Source organism: Schistocerca piceifrons, chromosome 11, assembly GCF_021461385.2.
Source record: "Schistocerca piceifrons isolate TAMUIC-IGC-003096 chromosome 11, iqSchPice1.1, whole genome shotgun sequence".
NCBI classification, from domain to species: domain Eukaryota; kingdom Metazoa; phylum Arthropoda; class Insecta; order Orthoptera; family Acrididae; genus Schistocerca; species Schistocerca piceifrons.
Genome location: NC_060148.1, coordinates 144,969,149 through 144,994,273, shown reverse-complemented (window position 1 = coordinate 144,994,273; position 25,125 = coordinate 144,969,149). Strand labels below are relative to the sequence as shown.

The window sequence follows — 25,125 nt, the reverse complement described above, 5'->3', positions numbered from 1 at the left end:
ACAAGCAGTGCAAGCCCCATCCATGAAAAACATGACCACACCATAACACCATCACCTCCTCCTTGGAATACTAAAAAATTCATGGTTTTTTCTGATGAAAAAACTTCAGGTTTTTTTCCAGATGAAAAAATTTCCGTTTTTTTTCCGGACTTCCCAGCTGTCCCACGATATGTACACCCTGTCAGACACTTGTGTAGAATGCACCAGACTCAACTCCGGTACCTGCAATTCACTCCTCACATGCATCATCAATTTCTTTATGCTCCTGACAAATAATTCCCACACACATTCACCTCCTCTGCTGTCAGTCCCAGCCGCTCTGTCTAAGCAGCCAGTCTCCCAGAATGTGTTGTACCACCCACATATTGTTTTGTCTTTTCACCCGATACACGGTACCCAACTGTCGCCAAACTGCCACGACTGACTCCTTTAAGGTGCATCCGCATGATGCCGTTTCTTGCTGTACAGCTTTGCACAAGCAAATAGATTTTCTACAGTGCAATTATGTGGGCACATCTGTGCATGTGTGACTTCCTGGAAATGGAGGTCACCAAAAGTGGGAAACTTTGCACTTTTTAGTAGATGACAGTCAGCTGGGAACCACGTGCTCGATTCCACAGTGTGTCGACTTTCTCCTGTGAAGCAGTTTGTGCGCTATAATACATGTTGACTCCGAAAGAAGCACACTTAAATTTATGTATAATTAGAGACAAAGATTACTCAAATAAAAATTTGAGATACGTTGCCCTGAGCGTCAAGTATTAGATAAAAAGGCTACGATTATATTACTGTAAAGAATAAGATACTGCTAGTTTCAAAGCGGGAAAGAAGAGACGAATAAGCCAGAAATTTATAAAAAAGTATGTGAAAACCATGTACAAATATTCATGCTACAGCAACAAATAGCACAAAAACTGAGGAGCCAGACATCTGAACAAAAGAAATGACGGGATACGTGTAGCTCCTCAACAAATGACTACAAATAGGAATGAAGGAGATCGATAATACAAAATTGGAAAACAAAAGTGCCATATATGAAGGTCCCAAATTTGCCAAGTCCGAGACCATTAAGTGACACGATTAATGTTGCATAAACAACATTTTTTGTAAAATAAAATACAAATGACGCACTGAAAAGTAATGAACCTTCACATAATGACAAATACCCTGTAAGTACGGTCCTCGGTGAGACGTCGGTTGTCGTGAAATTTCCACAATATTTTAGTGGTGCAACTGACCGACACCTACAGGTACGGTGAACACACTGCTGAGGCTGTCCCCGAAGCCTCCTATTTGTGACAGTCTGAGAAGAAACCGCACAGACACGAACGCACCAAATTTGGTGACCGACAGTACAGATATGGCGATCGGCAGCAAGAGAGACGGCACCATGACAGACAATCGTCCGCCAGGCATCGGTCGCACCGCGTGCTGCCGTCGGCCGCCCCGGTGCACTCTGTCGGAACCCCCTTCCGAAGTGTGTGTGTCCGTGCTGACACGTGTCCGTCCTCACCACTGGCGACCGAACGCCTGTCGCCACCACAGCGTCATCCCCGGTAGAACCGGCACTACTTCTTTGTGGTCGCTGTGATTTTCAAGTGGCCAGTGCCGGATTCCGTGCCATTCCGAGTCAGTATCCCGTGCCTCTGTTAAGAACATTAGTCGAGCTGCAAATTTCCACCACTTCTTTAATAACACTCTCCCAGCACAAAGTTGTCGGCACGATAATTTTGGTATTTTTGTACTCGATACTGTGTCCTGAACTGAGACAACGCTCAGCCACTGCAGATTTCTGTTCCAAACAGGTGTGTCAAAATTCGACACGTCTGTCCTCCGCAGTACGACAACTTTGTCCAAAGTACGATGTCCCGCAGTTACAGGGAATCTTAGAGGTGCCGGGCCTTCTTAAACTGAGCCTAAGAGAACTCTCGAGCTTTGTTGTCGGATGAAAGATACACTTAGCTTTATGTTTCTCCAATAATCTTCCTCATTTTCAAAGAGACATTGCTGACATATGGCAAGTTCACCATTCCTCTCTGTTCTTCAGCTTCTTCCAACTCCTCACTCTGATCAGCACGCGCCGAGGTGAAAGGCACGGAAAATCTCCCGTTTGAACTATCCATTCTCTGAAAGATTCCCATAGCTGCAGGACGTCACACATCGGATAAACTTGTCGCACCACAGAGGACAGGTTAGTCGAACATCGACGACACGCGTGTCTGGTCCGGCCAGAGATATCTGCAGTGGCCAAACGTTGTCTCAGTACAAGACACAATAGGGAGTACAAAAACACCAACATTCTCTTGCCAGCATCTTTGTGCTGGGAGAGTATTATTAAAGAAGTGGTGGGAATTTGCAGCTCGACTAATCTGCTTAACGGGGACACAGGATACCGACTCGGCACGGCACAGGATCCATCGCCGGTCACATTATAATCACAGTGGCAACAAATCAGAACTGTCAATTGTACAAGGGACGATGATGTGGTGGTGACACAGATGTCTGACTGACAATGGCGGAGATGGGCACACCCCAGTGTGGACACGTATTTCGGGCGGTGACTCCCGACGCAGGAAGCCGCGGCGAGTGACGATAGTGCACTACGACTGAAGCCACTCCGCACGCGTTCGTCATCCGACAGGTGACGTCGCTGTCTCTCTCGCAACCGATCGGCATATCTGCAGTACGAGTCGTCGAATTTGGTAAATTCACACCTGTGGAGGCTCAGACTGTCGTAAATAGGAAGCTACGGTCACAGCATCAGCACTGCGTGTGCCGCACCTGAAAATGTCGGTCAGCTGCACCGATGTAATACTGTCGAAATTTCACGACGACATCTGACATCTCACCCGAGAACCACAAAACACAACTCGTCTGCCGGGAAGCCTCGAGCAACACAGATTTCCCTTCTTTTATCTACAGTCACTTTTGCGTTTGCTTTTTCTGTCACCTTTTCTTCTAAATACAGCTCAAGCTACCAGGCAAAGACAGTGATTTAGAGCAGACTGCTCGTGCAACAAGCCAATGTGTGGACACAAGAATGCCCCCGTGTGCACGTGTTCTTTCCACAAATTTCTGTGCGCACTTTTATTGCCGTGCCTCCGTGATAGTGCACGAGGAAAGTTGCATATGTGTGGACGTAACTTTATAAAATATGTTTTGACACGCATACCCCTACCCGTGCACTTTCAAATTGGAGAGTGCTCTATCTAATGACGAGTATCATTTTTCTGTACGACTCACAGGTTTTGTACAGGAATCTGGTTTTGTACAGGAATCTCCTGAAATCCTGAAGATACTTATAAACAATCTAGAGTCTCAGTTACCACTACAGATTAGCAGGTGTGAGGTTACTCACATAGGACGTGAGCAGCTCGGCGTCCCAACAGTCGCGGGCATAGTGGGCCATCTCGTTGGCCATGTGCTGACGGAACCGCAGCCGGCGGCGGTCCACGCCCACTCGCTCCAGGAACAGCTGGATGCGCGCCAGGAAGTAGCCCAGTGTCTCGTTCGCCACCAGGCCCTGTGGCAAAACGGATCGGTCTAAGTCTCGTGTACGCACGTAGACAAAACCTGACTACGAGTAAATTGGCAAATTGAGGTAAGTGATTAAAGGATGTTACAGGTTTCTAGAATTGATGTCCTCCTCTGACTAGTGTGTAACAAATTTACACGCGACATATAATACACAATTGTCAGCAAAAATTACGAAACGCACAAAAATATCACTCCTGCACAAAGAAGACAAATTTTGTGTAGGTTGGAAACACAGTAGTGCAGTACACAACTGTTGTGGTCTCCAGTCGGAAGACTGGTGCAGCTCTCCCACTAGGCCATCTTGTGAGAGTCCCTTCATCTCTGCATAAGTATGGCAACTGACACACATTTGGAAGTGCTTACTGTATTCATGCCTCCGTCTTTCTATCCCTGAATCATACCTCCACCACCAAACTGGCATTTCCTCAATGATTCATTACATGTCCTATCAACCATTCCTTTGGTCAGGTTGTGCCACAAATTTCTTGTCACCTCAGTTATTTTCAGTACCTATTTGTTAGTTATTTGATGTACCCGCCAAAATCTTCAGCATTTGAGGAGTTCCTAGATAACAGAACGTAGCATGTCATTCTCAATGGAGAGGTCTTCCGAAGTAAGAGTGATTTCAGGTGTGCCGCAGGGGAGTGTCGTAGGACTGTTGTTATTCACAATACACATAAATGTCCTTGTGGATAACATCAGAAGCTCACTGAGGCTTTTTGCAGATGATGCTGTGGTGTATCGAGAGGTTGTAACAATGGAAAATTGTACTGAAATGCTGGAGAATCTGCAGTGAATTGATGCATGGTGCAGGGAATGGCAATTGCATCTCAATGTAGACAAGTGTAATAATGTGCTGCAAATACGCAGAAAGATAGATCCCTTAACATTTAGCTACAATATAGCAGGTCAGCAACTGGAAGCAGTTAATTCCATAAATTATCTGGGAGTACACATTAGGAGTGATTTAGAATGGAATGAGCATATAAAGTTGATCGTCGGTAAAGCAAACGCCAGACTGAGATTCATTGGAAGAATCCTAAGGAAATGCAATCCGAAAACAAAGGAAGTAGGTTACAGTACGCCTGTTCGCCCACTGCTCGAATACTGCTCAGCAGTGTGGGATCCGTACTAGATGGGGTTGATAGAAGAGAGAGAGAAGATCCAACGGAGAGCAGCGCGCTTCGTTACAGGATCATTTAGTAATCGCGAAAGCGTTACGGAGATGATAGATAAACTCCAGTGGAAGACTCTGCAGGAGAGACGCTCGGTAGCTCGGTACGGGCTTTTGTTGAAGTTTCGAGAACATACCTTCACGGAAGAGTCAAGCAGTATATTGCTCCCTCCTACGTATATCTCGTGAAGAGACCATGAGGATAAAATCAGAGAGATTAGAGCCCACACAGAGGCATACCGACAATCATTCTTTCCATGAACAATACGAGACTGGAATAGAAAGGACAACCGATAGAGGTACCGTACGCCGCACACCGTTAGGTGGCTTGCGGAGTATCGATGCAGATGTAGATGTAGAGTCTTCTGTAGTGCCATAATTCGTAAGCTTCAATTCTTTTCTCGTCTGACCTGTTCCCATTAATCAAAACGCTCGTGACTGAAGGGGAGAGAGAATTGACTAACACTAAAGGAAAGAAAAGGTATCAGAACCACAGAGCACATTCAGTACCGAGTAAATGCATATTTCCTTGCTTCAAACTTCAAAAAGGATTTTGCAATCTTTGTAAATGTTGCAGGAGGTGATCCACCCTTGTAGAACGAGTGAAATGTTCTGGAGCTCTCGTCACCTCCCGCTGTCAATGTAGTCCACTCGCGAAACTACAGAGGCAATTCAGGCCGCTGAGCATTGGGGTGGACACGACATATCTCTCTCTCTCTCTCTCTCTCTCTCTCTCTCTCTCTCTCCCTCTCTCTCTCTCACACACACACACACACACACACACACACACACACACACACACACATTATTGCTTCCCAATACAGGGTGGTTAAAAACAGTGTGACATTCATACAAGAGTTAAAGAGGTAGTAGTCGTCGAAACTAGAAGAAAAGTTCTATAATTGTAAGTCTGGAAGCCTACTGCCTTTTGAGATAGGGCCATTTTACTTTTTACAAGTCTTGTGCAGTATTGGGTGGTGTAGGCTGTTACACGATATAGCACAGTAAATTACTAGAATAGAAGGTGTTTGGAAGAAATAGCACAGTAATTTACTAAAACAGGGGGTGTTTGGAAATTCCCATTAAAAGAGGACTTGTAGAGGGGAGTGAATACATAATATTTTGAATAGGAATCTGTTGTGTCTAGACAAGACAGCCTAGACACAATGAGAGGAAGCCGAAAGGCACGCGCTTAAACTCACGCAGGGTGGCGTGAGGTCTGAAACAGGATACGTAATGAATGCTATAAAGAAAAGTACGTAGCTGCTGGAATACTTAACTTTAATCCACAATTGGTGAACATTGGTCTTGTTGATACAGTATTATCATCTCAATATAACTTGGTGATGGCGCCTTGTTAGGTCGTAGCAATTGACTTAGCTGAAGGCTATGCTAACTATCGTCTCGGAAAATGAGAGTGTATTTGTCAGTGTGGCGTCGCTAGCAAAGTCGGTTGTACAACTGGGGCGAGTGCTAGTAAGTCTCTCTAGACCTGCCGTGTGGCGGCGCTCGGTCTGCGATCACTGACAGTGGCGACACGCGGGTCCGATGTATACTAACGGACTGCGGCCGATTTAAAAGCTACCACCTAGCAAGTGTGGTGTCTGGCGGTGACACCACAGAATCCACGTCCAGAACGTCATCCAATAATGCCGCTGAATGTCAAAGTTATAGATGCCGGCACCTATAAATGTATGTATATGCAGGGTAGTTCTGTGATGATCTACAAACTTTCAAGGATGATGCAGACAGATAAATGCGCCCCCTAAAGGCAGCATCCCTGTACCAGAAACGAACAATTCTGAAGTTACAAAAGAAAATCATTCTGATATGTCTGGCAGTGGAATACACATACTGGTAGCGTTTTTGCTAAGATCGTAAGGTATGCAACTTGCAATAGTATGGACCAAAATAAGAAAAAATTGTCTAGGAAACATGAGCCTCTAAAATGCATACCTGAAGAGCTATAACCACTTCTTCATCTTTGTTACTGTAAAACAAATCTCCTCTATTAAACAAGTGCTCATAGCTCGTAAGGTATGCTTTTTAGAGCCCACATTTACTACACAGATTTCCTTGTTTTGATACATACTACCACCACTGAAAGTTGCCAGCCATACAGTCTCAAAAGCAACAATACTGGTACACACATTCCACTGTCAGAAGTATCAGAACAGTTTTCGCTTATAACTTGACCTCAAGCTGATACATTTTCCTCTCTCCATTATCCTCGAAAGCTTTTCCAAAAATAATGTAATTGGTTGGGTAAACAATCTACTCACAAAGTGGTGGCAGGAGAACATACATATGAAAGCCATTACAGTTTGTAAGCTTTAATACCTTTTTTATGTGTGTTCTCCTGCCATCATCTACTTCTACATCCATACTCCGCAAGTCACCTGACGGTGTGTGGCGGAGGGTACCTTGAGTACCTCTATCGGTTCTCCCTTCTATTCCAGTCTCGTATTGTTCGTGGAAAGAAAGACTGTCGGTATGCCTCTGTGTGGGCTCTAATCTCTCCGATTTTATCCTCACGGTCTCTTTGCGAGATATACGTAGGAGGGAACAATATACTGCTCGACTCCTCGGTGAAGGTATGTTCTCGAAGCTTCGACGAAAGCCCGTACCGAGCTACCGAGCGTCTCTCCTGCAGAGTCTTCCACTGGAGTTTATCTATCATCTACGTAACCCTTTCACGATTACTAAATGATCCTGTAACGAAGCGTGCTGCTCTCCGCTGGATCTTCTCTATCTCTTCTATCAACCCTATCTGGTACGGATCCCACACTGGTGAGCAATATTCAAGCAGTGGGCGAACAAGCGAACTGTAATCTACTTCCTTTGTTTTCGGATTGCATTTCCTTAGGATTCTTCCAATGAATCTCAGTCTGGCATCTGCTTTACCGACGATGAACTTTATATGATCATTCTATTTTAAATCACTCCTAATGCATTCTCCCAGATAATTTATGGAATTAACTGCTTCCAGTTGCTGACCTGCTATATTGTAGCTAAATGATAAAGCATCTTTCTTCCTATGTATTCGTAGCACATTACACTTGTCTAAATTGAGATTCACTTGCCATTCCCTACACTATGCATCAATTTGTTGCAGATCCTCCTGCATTTCAGTACAATTTTCCATTGTTACAACATCTCGATATATGAAAAAAGCCTCAGTGAGCTTCCGATGTTATCCACAAGGACATTTATGTATATTGTGAATAACAACAGTCCTACGACACTCCCCTGCGGCACACATGAAATCACACTTACTTCAGAAGACTTCCCTCCATTGAGAATGACATGCTACGTTCTATTATCTAGGAACTCTTCAATCCAATCACACAATTGTTCTGATAGTCCATATGCTCTTACTTTGTTCATTAAATGACTGTGGGGAACTGTATCGAACGCCTTGCAGAAGTCGAGAAACACTGCATCGACCTGTGAACCCGTGTCTATGGCCGTCTGAGTCTCGTGGACAAATACCGCGAGCTGGGTTTCACACGATCGTCTTTTTTGAAACCCGTACTGATTCCTACAGAGTAGATTTCTAGCCTCCAGAAAAGTCATTATACTCGAACATAATACGTGTTCCAAAATTCTACAACTGATCGACATTAGAGATATAGGTCTGTAGTTCTGCACATCTGTTCGACGACCCTTCTCGAAAATGGGGATGACCTGTGCCCTTTTCCAATCCTTTGGAACGCTACGCTCTTCTAGAGACCTACGGTACACCGCTGCAAGAAGGGGGGCAAGATCCTTCGCGTACTCTCTTGTAGAGTAGATTGTTTACCTAACCTATTACATTATCCTTGAAAGTTTTGTAACACCATCACGCAGTCACCCTGCAAACACATTCATTTACAGGTGTCGGTGCCTATTACCTCGACATTCTGTAGCATCGTCGGCAGATGTTTCCAAACATGGGTCCCTACTCAAAATATTATACACTCACTCCCCTTTACAAGTCCGTGTGTGGACAGATGCAAAATCTCACACAATCATAGGCGCGAAACATCAGGCTTGCTTCAGTATCAACGTAAAAAATGCTCTGCCAGCCTCCCCTGGCAGGCCCAGCGGTACCAACCGACTGCTACACTGTCCTATACAAATGGCACTGTGAGGACGTGGTAGAGAGGGCCCTCTTCCCGCCACTGTCACGTTTCGAGACTTGTTGCCTCTACTACTCCTCGGTCTAGTAGTTCTTCAATTGGCATCACTAGGCCGAATGCACCCGTCCCAGTGCTCCCACAGAAAAAAAAAAAAAAAAAAAAAGAAAAACTGCAGTACCGGGAATCGAACTCGGGTCCTCCACGTGGCAATTGACGTACGGTGAGGATTTTCGGTGCCGTATTTTTGTGCAATGAAATAGCAGCGCTACGAGAGAGGTGACCGTAGCTTACGCACGACAGTGCACCGCATTATTTTTGACAGATCGTTCGACAATTCGTCACCACGACGTTTCACAGGCGACAGATCGGTCGAGGTGATCCGGTAGTGCGGTCTCCCTATTTTCTGTACCTTCAGCTGTTGAATTTTTGCATACGGGGGCATTTAAGCTTCAACTGTCGATAATTTTCCAATTTTTCTCTACGATACCAGGGGCTAGTTTTATTCGATAATTAGAATTAGAATAGTTACAAGGATTGTATTAAACAGGGGTGGCCAAATAACAGCCCGAGGGCACGTGTGGCCCGCTGACAGTTTTTGTGTGGCCCGCCGAGACAGTAAGAAAAATTAGCTTCGGAGAACGCACAGAAAATTTTGTCCGCTACTAAAGTGATAGCCACTATTTCTTGGGAGTCCCAAGGAATAATCCAGATAGATTACTTGAAAAAAGGCAGAGCCCTAAGTGGACCTTACTCTTCTTCATTGTTCAATCATTTGAAACAAGCATTGGCTGAAAAAAGATCGAGGCAGGTACACAAATATGTGCTCTTCCACCACGATAATGCACCATCCCACACACCAGCAATAACAACAGCACAAGTGCAGGAACTGGGATTCGAATCGGTTCCTCATTCGTCCTGTTCACAAGACTTAGCCTCGAGTGACTTCTTCCTGTTCTGTTCCCTAATTTAAAACCTTGGCTTGCTGGGAAGAAATTTTCATCAAATGAGGATGTGACAGTTGCAGTCAACGAGTACTTTGCAGAGTTAAACAGAACCTATTTTTCCGACGGGACAAAAAAGGTGGAGGATCGCTCGACCGAGACTATATCCCTAAAAGGAGACTGTCAAGAACTAAGGTGATTTGTTTACGAAACAAACATTTTGTTCTTACTTGTTTACCAGACTTATCAAACCACCCTCATATTATATGGGAATTAATGGTTAGTGAAATGATGTTAACGTGTACGAGGAAGAGAGAGGGACCAAGAATCGAGTACTGATGTACACTTAGTATTATCGTTTTGTTGGTGGACTGAAAGTTTATAATCTTACCATCTAATTGTACGTCAGTTTACTTACGGAACAAAATGTACATCTACTCTTATCCGTGTACGTGGCTCACAAAGAGACTCCGCACCGTACCTCGTCGACGGCCCTGCCGATGGAGTAGGCAGATGCGGAGCGCCCTTCCATCTGGTCACAGGCCGAGTAAAGCAGGAGCTGTGTGTCACGGACGCCGGAGAACTTGGGGTGCCGCTTGTCCGACGGGTCGCAGAAGTGCTCAATTTCTGCCATCGTGAACTCCCTGGAAGCCGACGTGCAGAAAAGGTACTGTACTAGGGCACAGAATGTGCTACTGTCTTAACTATTATATAAAGACAGTAATAATTAAATACAGGGGTTTCTGTGGGTGCCTCTTAAAAGAGTCTAAAACAAAAATATGTGGATAAACAGGAGGTTAAAATAAAGTAGGATTAGAGAAGAGGGAGAAAACCGGTGAGGCTATGTGACCGACACAGTAGCCATTTTGGAAGCCACCCTCTCTGACGCAACTTAATTTTAAATGGAAAGGGGTTCGTGGGACACGTGAAAGAAATAGAAAATTACAAGAGAAGAACAACGGTGCCTTTCATTTGAGCACAGCTCTATTCACTCTCGAGTTACAACTGATTTTTCTCCCTTACAGGCAACACGAATGCTGACTGCTTTAACACGAGACAAATGCTACAGATGAAACGACATCGACTGCTATTCTGGCATCGTCCAGTAAGAGTCACAGTACTTGCCACATATTACAGATAATCAGAGGTCAGCCACACACTGACGATAAGAATTTTGGTTGCACATAAATGACACCCTCACAAAATGCAAATGTTGCAACATCTCACTGAAACCGTCCAAATCACCTGGTTCAGTTTTCAGAATGAGGGACACGCAATATGGATGAAAACTGTCGCTTCCATTCTAATTTACTGTTTACGGATTGAAGTGAATTTCTATGCGAATGGAGAAGCAAATAAAAAGAATCACTAATACTGGTCACGCATCGACCCCACACACTACCGATCCGTCAGAAGTAGTTGGAACGTCAAACGAGACAGTTCTCATATTCTAGGGTCTTTCTCCATTCGTGATAAATCAACAGCAGCACATTATCTGCAGTCATCAGACAAAGATGTGCTGCTATCACTGCTGTCTGAAAACGCGACATTTCTAATTTTCTTCCAGCAAGATGGTGCCTCTCCTCATTATTAGCTAGCAGCCTGGGCATAACAGGATATCCAGTTTCCCAGAGACGGGCAGGTCGAACAGGCCGGGCGGAGTGGCCACCACGTTCCCCAGGTTTAACTCAGTCAGGTTTCTAACTATCAGAGCACGCAAAAGGCAATGGTGCATGCAGTGATCAGAAACCTTCCCCACCTTAGTGAGTGGGCTGTTAACGATTGTTCTCACATCCTGGAACGAGGGTAGGTTAAAGTTCATCACGAACGAGTGAAGTGGATTACAAAAATCTTAAGATGCATTTACGCAGGCTATATTTTACACCAATGTGTGGCCGCAATAGTGTCGCTGTCAACAGAACTGCGACGTGGCTGCAATACACAGCAATAACACGGGACGATCGGCAGTACTGTCGATGGATCGAGCTGTTGCAGGTAATCGCCGAGAATTGCCACTGTCGTCCATCGAGAAGGGCAGCAGTGTTTTCAGTAGTTGCAGGCACACGGTGCAGGTGCATACGGTGTAAGTGGAGAGTTATCCCAACAGACGTCAACCGCCTCGGCAATTACGTATCTAACTCTTCGCCACTTACGTGAAAGTGGTAGTGTAAAACCTATACAGAGCAACATAAGGAACAAGTGATGACAAAAGAGGGGGAAATTAATGTTCTCGCTGCTGTTCCACCCGATCCGTACATCGGCTCCCTCGCAATCACACAGGGAAGTGTCGGAAGTCGTGCTAGTATACTACGCAATCTCCACCGACGTAACTCCTATCTCTATCACACCCCTCACCATCGAGTGCTGCGTGGGAACTATTACGAGAATCGTGTTAACTTCTGCAGGTGGGCATTAAGACACGATACTCCAAATGTATCGTGCACCTCGTTTCGTAACGTAGCCACAGTTGCCAATCACGACCAGGTGAACTGTCGAAACGTGCACTATCGACCTGTCGATAAACCCCCATTTGTTTCGTAAGGAGGTACATCGGCACCCACAGAGTGTAAACGTGTGGTGTGGGGTGGTTAACCGTCAGCTCATAGGCCTGTCTTTTACAGATAGAACACTGAATGTGTACAAGTATTGCAGCCTCCTAACAAACTTCCACAGATACCAGAAGACATGCACATCTCTGCACACTACGAGAAACCTGTGGTACCTACGTGACGATTGTCCAGCCCACAGTGCACTAGGTATTACAGAATGTCTTCACGAATTGTTTCCAAATTGTCGGACTGGATTCAGAGGACCCCTACCTCGGCCGCCCCATTCCCCGGACTTGAGCCCTGTCGACATTTTTCTGTGGGGAAAGCTGAAAGATGTTGTCTAAACAGACATACCAATTGCACCTGACGATATGCAACAGCGTATTGCTGCAGCCTGCTAAGACATCTCCACCGAAATGCTAGCACATCTGCAGCAGTCGTTCCATCCCAACTGGAAGCACGTATTGCCGCTGGTGTGCTCGTTCTGATCACAACCTGTGATGGTCAATTGTCTTGTTACTGGACGTGATTCACATAACTAGTGTATGAAGTTGCGTCAGTCTTTAGTGTGTGCTGCCACAGGTATCGTACAAGTGTCTGTATAGGAACTTTTCAAAATACAATATCTCGTTAATGACGCACACTAGAATCCTGCAAAAATACCGCTGACTTTCTAATGTACCCTACTTTTAGTCTGTTAATGTCAATAGGCTTATTCCATTTAAGAAGTGTTTGTTTGCATAAAAAAATACAGTTTCTAAGTATTATTACAACCTTTCGATTGGCTAACAATAGGAACAGTTGACTACCAATCCATTCCGAAAAAACCGCACATCAATAGCACTTTCTATTTCTGCAGTATTTGTGGTGCAACTTTTAGGTAATTCACCCTACGTCAGGGGTGCAAACAGTGTCACATCTCGACGAGGGCCTCGTACCCGAGACGTCGAAGGCAGAGTTCGCACTCTATACCCACTGCTTGTCCTGTTGTCAATGCTGCCCTTGCGACACGAGATTGTTCCATATTCTACACCGGTCTGTCCAGTGTTAGTGTATACGGATGTGGTGTGGGGAAAGGCCAGAGAATGACTTGTTGCAATGCTGTAAAGGACCCAGAACTGAGCTCTGAAGACTCTTCTACACTCATCTGCTACACGAAGAGATGGACATCCCGCTCCTATAGAACAGATTCTAGATCATCGCGAGGTCCTCCTGCGAGAAAGTGGGGCTATCCTTCAACTGGCTCATCCGTAAAGAGGGCCACCGACCATATGGCGGTCTGACATGCTGTGAGAATAATTTTCTTCCAGAAGACACAGGAAATCGGTACGCTGCCAGAGGCCAATTCCTATAGATATAATTTTTTTCTTCCGCACTCCGCCATTCTACTCGTCACCGAGAATTGCAACTCTAATCGTTTATGTACCCACCAACGGTGTGTACACGTTCCAAGTTACACCGACATCCGACCGTGTCTTCTAGGAGCTCCACCTTCATTTTGCATTACTAGACTGGCAATCACCGGTGTCACTGAAGTTAGCACTCTAGACTTGCAATACGGTGGCGAGAAAAAAGGATGTGTAAATAGCTGTTTATTTAATGATACAATAGTTGCAAGAAATGGGGAGAAATTGATATAACTACTTTACCTTTAGATTTTTGACACACTGGTCAATACGTGTGTCATGTCGGCTGTGATTTTTCGACACATCAGGTGGAAGACAAAAGGGAAAGATCGTATCTCAGTACAAGCATATCTAGAAACATCTTACGTATTTTTGCTTTTGTACTGTACATAAGCCTAAATAATTACATTCCAGTTTGTCTTATCTAAACACTGTCAGTGTTTAAATAGTTAATGTACAATAAATGTCGAGGGGTGTAATAAATCTCGTATTAACAGACATAACTTAATAATGAGTTTTGAACCTGTTTTGATCAAATTTTGCTTTTCTTCAAATACCATGGTCATTATGAAAGTACCCTGTAAATAGAACACACTATTTGTCATCGATAGTAAGTGTCTTTACCCATTTACTGTTCTTACAGAAACCACAAGCTGCTTTAAATGTGTGTGTACGTAACTTGTCGCAAATTTTGTAACACAATTCTCCGACGTATATGTTAAACTCAATTAGTTAACAAAATACATTTGCTCCACTTGTTTACAACACTCTGCAAAACTTACTGCATTATTTCGTTTCGTAAAATAATAGTACTAGCGTACACAAACTTCTCGATGCCTCCATATTATCTCACCTTTGCCAGTATAGTGACGTACGTGTACAAGCACGTTCAAGTTCCTCAGGTGCAGTCGGCAGCTCACAAATTGCAATGCCAGGGGTCGGTTTCCACACTCACCACCGTACAGTTAGGTCCTTCGCGGTGAGACCAGTTACAGTATAACCCTGCTTTTATGTTCCCGGAACTGACATTTTCCTGGCATTTCCGACATTTTTTTTTTTTTTTTTTTTTATCGGTCCCATCAATTTCCTATGCCCGTAATGTTAATTTGCACCCAATTTCGCATCAACATATTTATAATTTCCCCACAATTTACGCATTACGAAAAATGCGCCTGTGGACAAAAAATGATGATGGCACGATGTTGGCCGTCCACTAGTTTACAAATATTACGTGGTTAAGTTTCTTGACAATGGGGCACTCTACTCAGCAGATTTGAACTGGTAAACGCGTAAAAGTAGGAACAATTCGTGCCGTATCTCTTGCTGCTGCCGCCGAGGTCTACTTGGCGTGGTAGTTGATGGGAGTCACTAGGTTCATTCGAATGAAGATAACGTGACAAATCACAACCATTTCCAAACTGTCTATTATGAAAATGCAGTTTCGCGACTGTCGCGATCGTCGTGACACCTTTGTCGAATCTTATTTAGCGTGCTTCGATGTACGGCCCCTCGGAGCACTAGTTGACACCGTCATTCAGTTCTGAGTTGCTCAAACGTTTTTAGTGTAAACACAGTGCCGGTTACGTATTTTATTCGTGCAGAGCAAAACATGTTTTGAGAATTTATTCTGATTATCAAGTGCAGTATTTACGCACATATTTTATGTGATGTTACACAAACAACTAATGTGAGTGATAGTTTGCATGTGTGTGTGGTTTTCTACATAACTGATGAGTACATGATAACCTCTAAAAGATGACTACAGTGCAAGAGACACAGAATCGCACATATTCAAACACTACACAAAATACTTACGTACATATTTGCACTTGACAATGAGAAAAAATTCTCCGAATGCATAGTGCTAAGCCTGAAAAAATATGTAACTAGTGTTGTATTTCATTACTTAAATAATGAATGACAGCAGCAAGCTTCAAAAATAGCTATTATGACATGTGAAATTGAGTCGAACGTTCCTACTTCCCTGACAGTTATCAGTTCCAGTTACATCCGTGGAAAATCTAGGATGGAATGTATTGTTACATTCCATCCTGGATTCTCCATTGTTTAATTGTTACATTCCAGTTACATCAGTGGTTTTTATTAGATAATAAACCTTCATTAGATAATAAACAAGTCCCTGACAAGTCTTTTGATGACTTATGTATATATATCATTCATAAAATGCCAGGGGGTATCCTGTACGTAGCTTTTACAGCTTAAAATGTTATTTCCCAAATTTTACACCATTTTTTTTTTTAAGTCCCTTGAAAAGTATAAAAGCGGGGTTTCACTGTACATGACAACTACATGCTGTGTCTACCTCACCAGCTCCTCAGAGCGCAAGTGCGCACCATCTCTGGAAGAGGCTACCCTGCAATCAACGCAGAATTACATGCCTCGTTGGTTTTGAGAAGCTGAAACACTTACTTGTGTCAATACCGTAAAATTTCCCCAATGATTAACTTGTATGGCCAGTTTCCCCTTTATCAAATAGAAAAGCAAACACATTCATCTTCTCACAGTTACACTTATTTCTCACGCCTCTTTCCTCCCTATTACCATAACAGTGTGTTTTATCATGCTTCTCTTTTTCTCCTCCCTCCCTTCTCATGTGCACTGCTCCTAACCTTCATAGTTCAAAACTATCTGCCTGTATCATGGCTCCATTCTTGCACTTACGAACAAACATAAACTGTGCTACCTTATTTTGTCTTTGTGCACTGTACTAACTACTAACTGCTTATAATTTTGTATGTTAGATGTAACTTATGCTTATCATAATAATAATAGTGCAAAACATGTGGAATGCCTAGTTACATGTAAGAGTGCACCCCACAAACCTATCCTACCACAATAAATACATACTAATAAACAACAACTAAATTCCTGATGTGATTTTGATACGGAGACAGCTCGAATGCTGAGGAACAACATAGGTTACTCGAGAAAGTGTGTAGTACAACATATTTTACGATTTGAAGAATATAACGTGAAATATGGAGCAATAATTACTCTTTGGAAAAATTCTCTACTCTTTGCCTTCTGAACTTTCTCATACTTGTGAAAATGCTTTCATTGTTTGATACGTTCTACACAATGTTATTTACTGTAATGAATACAATGTTTGTACAGTCCTCTACACATTTAATACACATTTCCATACTCACATCAGTCACAAGCCTGTGTTTTAGACGCTGAGCATTCAATGTGAACAACTCGTAGTCGTGTAGTTAGTGTTGCCATTTCACGATTGTGGCATCCCGGGCTCAATTGCCGCCTGGGTCTTCCCCCCTCTCCCTAAGATTGATACCTGGATGTGTGTGTTGCCCTCATCATCACTGTATTATCATCAACATGGAAGTCACCAAAGTGTTGTCAAATAATAAGACTTACACAGAGCTCCTAAACATCCCATCCGGGGCCTCCCAGACAATAAAGCCGTACGAACATTTCATTTCATTTTACCGATACGTGAGCACAGCTGCAGGCAACAATTAGAATACGGTGCATACAAAATCCTCAACATATTTAATTAGTGCCAGTCCATACTTCTATACTAATACCACAAATGTTAAACTAAGTCTGCCTTTTAATTTTCCACAATTGAACTGCAGAACCAATGTTGTTGTTGTTGTGGTCTTCAGTCCTGAGACTGGTTTGATGCAGCTCTCCATGCTACTCTATCCTGGGCAAGCTTTTTCATCTCCCAGTACCTACTGCAACCTACATCCTTCTGAATCTGCTTAGTGTATTCATCTCTTGGTCTCCCTCTACGATTTTTACCCTCCACGCTGCCCTCCAATACTAAATTGGTGATCCCTTGATGCCTCAGAACATGTCCTACCAACTGATCCCTTCTTCTGGTCAAGTTGTGCCACAAACTTCTCTTCTCCCCAATCCTATTCAATACTTCCTCATTAGTTATGTGATCTACCCATCTAATCTTCAGCATTCTTCTGTAGCACCACATTTCGAAAGCTTCTATTCTCTTCTTGTCCAAACTATTTATCGTCCATGTTTCACTTCCATACATGGCTACACTCCATACGAATACTTTCAGAAATGACTTCCTGACACTTAAATCAATACTGGATGTTAACAAATTTCTCTTCTTCAGAAACGCTTTCCTTGCCATTGCCAGCCTACATTTTATATCCTCTCTACTTCAACCATCATCAGTTATTTTGCTCCCCAAATAGCAAAACTACTTTACTACTTTAAGTGCCTCATTTCCTAATCTAATTCCCTCAGCATCACCCGACTTAATTAGACTACATTCCATTATCCTTGTTTTGCTTTTGTTGATGTTCATCTTATATCCTACTTTCAAGACACTGTCCATTCCATTCAACTGCTCTTCCAAGTCCTTTGCTGTCTCTGACAGAATTACAATGTCATCGGCGAACCTCAAAGTTTTTATTTCTTCTCCATGAATTTTAATACCTACTCCAAATTTTTCTTTTGTTTCCTTTACTGCTTGCTCAATATGCAGATTGAACAACATCGGGGAGAGGCTACAACCCTGTCTCACTCCCTTCCCAACCACTGCTTCCCTTTCATGCCCCTCGACTCTTATAACTGCCATCTGGTTTCTGTACAAATTGTAAATAGCCTTTCGCTCCCTGTATTTTACCCCTGCCACCTTTAGAATTTGAAAGAGAGTATTCCAGTCAACATTGTCAAAAGCTTTCTCTAAGTCTACAAATGCTAGAAACGTAGGTTTGCCTTTCCTTAATCTTTCTTCTAAGATAAGTCGTAAGGTCAGTATTGCCTCACGTGTTCCAGTGTTTCTACGGAATCCAAACTGATCTTCCCCGAGGTTGCCTTCTACTAGTTTTTCCATTCGTCTGTAAAGAATTCGTGTTAGTATTTTGCAGCTGTGACTTATTAAGCTGATAGTTCGGTAATTTTCACATCTGTCAACACCTGCTTTCTTTGGGATTGGAATTATTATATTCTTCTTGAAGTCTGAGGGTATTTCGCCTGTTTCATACATCTTGCTCACCAGATGGTAGAGTTTTGTCAGGACTGGCTCTCCCACGGCCGTCAGTAGTTCCAATGGAATATTGTCTACTCCGGGGGCCTTGTTTCGACTCAGGTCTTTCAGTGCTCTGTCAAACTCTTCACGCAGTATCGTATCTCCCATTTCATCTTCATCTACATCCTCTTCCATTTCCATAATATTGTCCTCAAGTACATCGCCCTTGTATAGACCCTCTATATACTCCTTCCACCTTTCTGCTTTCCCTTCTTTGCTTAGAACTGGTTTTCCATCTGAGCTCTTGATATTCATACAAGTCGTTCTCTTATCTCCAAAGGTCTCTTTAATTTTCCTGTAGGCGGTATCTATCTTACCCCTAGTGAGATAGGCCTCTACATCCTTACATTTGTCCTCTAGCCATCCCTGCTTAGCCATTTTGCACTTCCTGTCGATCTCGTTTTTGAGACGTTTGTATTCCTTTTTGCCTGTTTCACTTACTGCATTTTTATATTTTCTCCTTTCATCAATTAAATTCAATATTTCTTCTGTTACCCAAAGATTTCTACTAGCCCTCGTGTTTTTACCTACTTGATCCTCTGCTGCCTTCACTACTTCATCCCTCAAAGCTACCCATTCTTCTTCTACTGTATTTATTTCCCCCATTCCTGTCAATTGCTCCCTTATGCTCTCCCTGAATCTCTGTACAACCTCTGGTTCTTTTAGTTTATGCAGGTCCCATCTCCTTAAATTCCCACCTGTTTGCAGTTTCTTCAGTTTTAATCTACAGGTCATAACCAATAGATTGTGGTCAGAGTCCACATCTGCCCCTGGAAATGTCTTACAATTTAAAACCTGGTTCCTAAATCTCTGTCTTACCATTATATAATCTATCTGATACCTTTTAGTATCTCCAGGGTTCTTCCATGTATACAACCTTCTTTCATGATTCTTAAACCAAGTGTTAGTTATGATTATGTTGTGCTCTGTGCAAAATTCGACCAGGCGGCTTCCTCTTTCATTTCTGTCCCCCAATCCATATTCACCTACTATGTTTCCTTCTCTCCCTTTTCCTACACTCGAATTCCAGTCACCCATCACTATTAAATTTTCGTCTCACTTCACAATCTGAATAATTTCTTTTATTTCATCAGAACCAATATCTGTGAAATTTGCCACACGACAGCTCAAATGCAAGAAGATAGGCTACTTTGCAAAGTGTGTAGTACAAGATATTTACTGATTTTAAGATTATTATGCAAATTAAGGAAAAATATTTACTCTCTGAAAAAGTTATTTACTCTTTCACTTTTTAACTTTATTGTATTTGTGAAAAGCTTTTACTGGTTGATATGTTCTATACAATATGAGTCAAGATATTCAATACAATGCTTATCCAATTCTCAATGTATTCAATCCATACTTCCATACTAATACCAGTATTATTAATTGCTAAAGTAACTCACTCTGTTACGTTTCCACAGCTCTACAGCTGAACCGATTCAGGAGGTAATCGGTACAGAAATTGCCTGAACTCTGACGAAGACTGTGGACGACTTTAGAAAGTTGTCCCGAATATTACTAGTATTCTAAATACGGTATACTCGAGTGGCACGCAGTGATAATCACGACTCTTAGTGTCGACAGATGGTTCTGTGATAGTGCAAATGCAACGTTATTGCCCACGTGGTTTACAATACTGAGTCCCTACACCACCTGGCATAGCTGGAGAGTTCTGGTGCAGATACAACAATACAATTGGACAATAAGCCTACAAACTGTATTTAAAATTATTACTATAAGCCTCACATACTTTAGGTCCGATGAGCACTCAGTTCTAACAGAGCTCGATGTGCAAAAGTTACTCAAATTCGAGAAATCTCACAGCAATCTCACATCCACCGGAGCTCAGACGGAAAACATCAGGCAGCCTCAAAACCTACAGACACATCAGAACAGTGACACGCCCGTCGCAGTTTAGATGCCGAGCATCACACGACATATCCGAGACACTCTAAGACTCACAATGGTGGTGCCATTTAAAGGCTGTACGACAGAGTGTCATACCTTTACCTGTGGAATGGGAGAGCATTGTGGTGAGGCTTCATGTAATTGTGATTTATTAACTGACTATGTTAATCATTAATTAGTAATAGGCAGATGTATAAAAAATTTAGGCACCATAATGTATCAAAATGGAAGGGAGAAGTGTCTGGAATGTGTTGCTCTGGTGACAAAATCTTGCATTCAGTACTAGATGAGCCAGAGAAACCTCTAAAAGCACTACTTCTGCACGAGTGCAATGAATCAAAGCATTTTCTTAAAATTTCATTACAAAATATAATGCACGCTTTCACATCTGATATACAGCAAAATACTACAAACACATTCATTCTGTACCTACATGCTGGCACTGCATACATTTTTTATACATACACTTCTATAGCACTATATACACAGACACCTCATAAAATTACGAACTCAATCACTCACTGTCACTCAGAGCAATAAAACTACCGATGCTTGAGGCAAGCATAACAATTTGTAAATATATAAAAACGGGCAGTACTGTGCGGCAAACTTGAGCGGTCAGAATGAGACGCAGGAAAACAAACTCTTGGGGTGAGAGAAGCCCACCCGTGCAGAGCTCCCAGCACTCACCTGACACGTATGAGCCCGGACCGTGGAGATATCTCGTTGCGGAAAGCGTTGCCGATCTGTGCCGCGGCAAAAGGGAGGCGGCCCTGGTTGAACTCCAGCAGCCGCTTGAAGTTGACGAAGATGCCCTGCGCAGTTTCCGGCCTCAGGAACCTGAAACACGAAGCAGATGTCGCCCTCACAATGTATCGAACACCGACATTTACCGTAGGTAGACAGAAAGTAGAGAAGTAGGTTAATTAGGGGTGTGTGAGAGAGGGAAGACTATTTATTTTATACCGGCAGGCAGCCCACAAATTTGCTGCATACATCCAGGCAATAAAAACTGAAACATAATAAAGAGTTCTCCGAGATAACATTTGAGCCGTCAAAGTTAACATCTTAAATCTCCCGATGACAAACGGTCATACATTTTTAAATTCGTACACAGACAGTTTGCTGTATCGTCAGCAACAACTGCAGTCCATAAACACAGCACGAAAGGTAAGAAAATATTAGTGCTTACAAGGGAACCTCCCCATCGCACCCCCCTCAGATTGAGTTATAAGTTGGCACGGTCGATAGGCCTTGAAAAAATGAACACAGATCAATCGAGAAAACGGGAAGAAGTTGTGCGGAACTATGAAAAACTAAGCAAAATATACAAACTGAGTAGCCCGTGCGCAAGATAGGCAACATCGAGAATAGTGTGAGCTCAGGAGCGCCGTGGTCCCGTGGTTAGCGTGAGCAGCTGAGGAACGAAAGATCCTCGGTTCAAGTCTTCCCTCGAATGAAAAGTTTACTTTCTTTATTTTCACAAAATTATGATCAGTCTGTTCGTTCATTGACGTCTCTGTTCACTGTAATAAGTTTAGTGTCTGTGTTTTGCAACAGCACCGCAAAACCGTCCGAGTAGTAGATGAAAGGACGTGCCTCTCCAATGGGAACCGAAAACATTTGATCGCAAGTCATAGGTCAACCGATTCCTCCACAGGAAAACACATCCGATATATTCTACACGACACCGGTGACGGCATGTGCGTCACATGACAGGAATATGACAGGAATATGTTGTCGACCCACCTAACTTGTACACTTGGCGAATGGGTAAAAAGATTCTTCTACCTTGCCCGATTTAGGTTTTCTTGTGGATGTGATAATCACTCCCAAAAAAGTGATGAAAACCATATGAGTTTGCCACATAAACTGCAACAAATGACTGCAACAGTTTCACAGTCACAAAGTTTTCCCTGTGCTCTGTCAAAACATAAGTTTTTAACGTTTTCAAATTTTTCCATGTGTAGACCGTCAAATCCTGCATATTTCCAAGCAAATCTGAACACGCCCTGGAATTTTGGAGAGTGAAGTTGATTATGTGTGAGTGGCTAAACTTTGATAATTGACACACGATCACGTAAACAATACTGCTCTGTGTATTTGTGCAGCTTCGCAAAATAATTGTCTGAAAATAAAAAATTAAACTTTTCACACTCGAGGGAAGACTTGAACCGAGGACCTCTCGTGCACAGCTGCTCACACTAACCACGGGACCACGGCGCTCCTGAGCTCACACGCTCCTCGATGTTGCCTATCTTGCGCACGGACTACTCAATTTATCTATTTTGCTTATTTTTTTCATAGTTCCATACAACTTCTTCCTGTTTTCTCAGTTGATCTGTGTTCAGTTTTTCAAGGCCTATCCACTGTGCCAACTTATAACTAAATCTGAGGTGATTGCAATGGGGAGGTTCCCTCGTTAGCAAGTTTGACAAGAAATCTCCCTCCTCTTTTTTAACAATGCCACGTTCACCGTTGACTGTATTACAAGGTCTAGTCACACCGACGTGATCACTGCCCGTGTTCAGCGTCGACAGGCAATAACCACTCAAAGACGGCTGGTGACAGTAATGGCAATGGAAGGTATATAAAGTGTGTCAGGCAGATGTGGAAAACGGTATAGTCACTGTCGGAAAATTCAGAAATGGAGCAATCTATCTGACATCCAAAAGGGCACAGTCATACACTTTTGGACTGAGGGTAGAAGCATTTCTCTAATTGCTCAGTTTGTAAACTGTTCGCACGTTGACGTGGTTACAGCATACGGTGTACGGCAAAACGGCAGTATCAACAAAACCTGTGCCGAGGCAACGGTGGTCCACCACGGCCAACGTAAGACGGTGCGAATGATGTATACTGGGGCGGATAGATGAGCAACTGTTGAGCGAGTGACCACCCAGAAAAACTGAGGGGCTACCGGCAGCGTCTCCTCGATGACGATTCGGCAAACGCCGTATACGGGCTTCCGCAGCAGGTGCCCGGTTTACGTACTCGTGCCGACTGCCGTTCGTAGGCCAATACCACAAACGGACTTGTACCGAGTGGCAACGGATGGCCTTTTGGGACGAATCACATTTTATGCCACGTCAGACGTACGACCGACGCCCTGCGACGAGCACCGGAAGGGTCCGGGCCGGAGGGGGAAGTGTTACGGTCTGGGAAATTCTATTGTGGCATTCCTCGGGTGATCTCGTCGTGCTTTTCGGGCACGACAGATCGATACAATTACGTATAAATCTCTGGGGACTATGTTCGTTCCTACATGCAATTTGTTTCTCCTCAGCGCAACAGCATCAACGCGCAGGACAGTGCGACACGTCACACAATTCACAGTGTACCAATGTGGTTCAAAGACCAACGGGCGAGTTTATCGTACTTCCCTGGCCACCAAATTCCCTCACATTTAAACCCAATTGAGAATCTGCAGGACCGCCTCAATCGGGCTGTTCGCATCACAGATTCTCGACCGAGAAACCTCTCGCAGCTGGCCACGGCTCCACATCCCCGTCCGTACCGTTCCTGCACAACTGAACGAGGTAGTAAAGTGGGTAGCACACTGAATTTGCATTCAGTAGGATGACGGTCGAATCCCACATCTGGCCATCCCGATTTAGGTTTTCCGCGATTTCTCTAAATCACTCCAGGCAAATGCCAGGACGGTTCCTTTGAAAGGGCACAGCCGAGTTCCTTCCCCGTGCTTCCCTAATCCGACGAGACTGATGACCACGCTGTTTGATCTCCTCCCCCAAACAACCCCAACCCCTCTTCCTGCACGCCTCGCACCAGTTCACACTACAAAAGGTAGTTATTCAGATTTTTTACATGTGTTCACATTATTGTGACAGGACAGTGTATTTACTACAATTTGCACCCAAAGAAGTCATTTTCAAGGTGTTAAAGTTAGCATAGAGATACAGATCAAAGTTACACATTCCACTGATAAATACAGTTTCACAGTACATCTTCAAAAAGTACTGAGAATAAACAAAAATTACTTGCATGCTGAAAACATAGGGGATGTCAATAGTGTTTTCAGCACCTAAGTAATACACTATGTGATTAAAAGTATTCGGACACCCCCAAAAACCTATTCGGACACCCCCGAAAACCTAAGTTTCTCATGTTAGGGGCATTGTGCTACCACCTACTGCCAGGTACTCCATATCAGCGACCTCAGTAGTCATTAGACATCGTGAGAGAGCACAATGGGGCACTCCGCAGAACTCGCTGACTTCAAATGTGGTCAGGTGATTGGGTGTCACTTGTGTCATACGTCTGTATGCAACATTTCCACACTCCTAAACATCCCTAGGTCCACTGTTTCCGATGTGATAGTGAAGTGGAAACGTGAAAGGACGCGTACAGCACAAAAGCGTACAGGCCAACATCGTCTGTTGACTGACAGAGACCGCTGACAGTTGAAGAGGGTCGTAATGTGTAAT

General features: G+C 43.5%; 1 protein-coding gene across 2 annotated transcripts in view; it reads right to left on the bottom strand.

Moving 5' to 3' along the window:
- The window catches only part of LOC124720495 (glycine--tRNA ligase), a 148,386-nt gene that overhangs the window by 70,201 nt on the left and 53,060 nt on the right, over nt 1-25,125 (bottom strand). For both annotated transcript variants that reach the window (XR_007006175.1, XM_047245854.1), the window contains exons 6-8: nt 21,371-21,520; nt 10,255-10,417; nt 3,359-3,523 (exon numbers count right to left, since the gene is read on the bottom strand). Coding sequence is in view for 1 of the 2 variants with exons in the window: in XM_047245854.1 (XP_047101810.1) it covers nt 3,359-3,523; nt 10,255-10,417; nt 21,371-21,520 (478 nt within the window). In the remaining variant the exon portion in view is untranslated. The remainder of the gene's footprint in view (nt 1-3,358; nt 3,524-10,254; nt 10,418-21,370; nt 21,521-25,125) is intronic.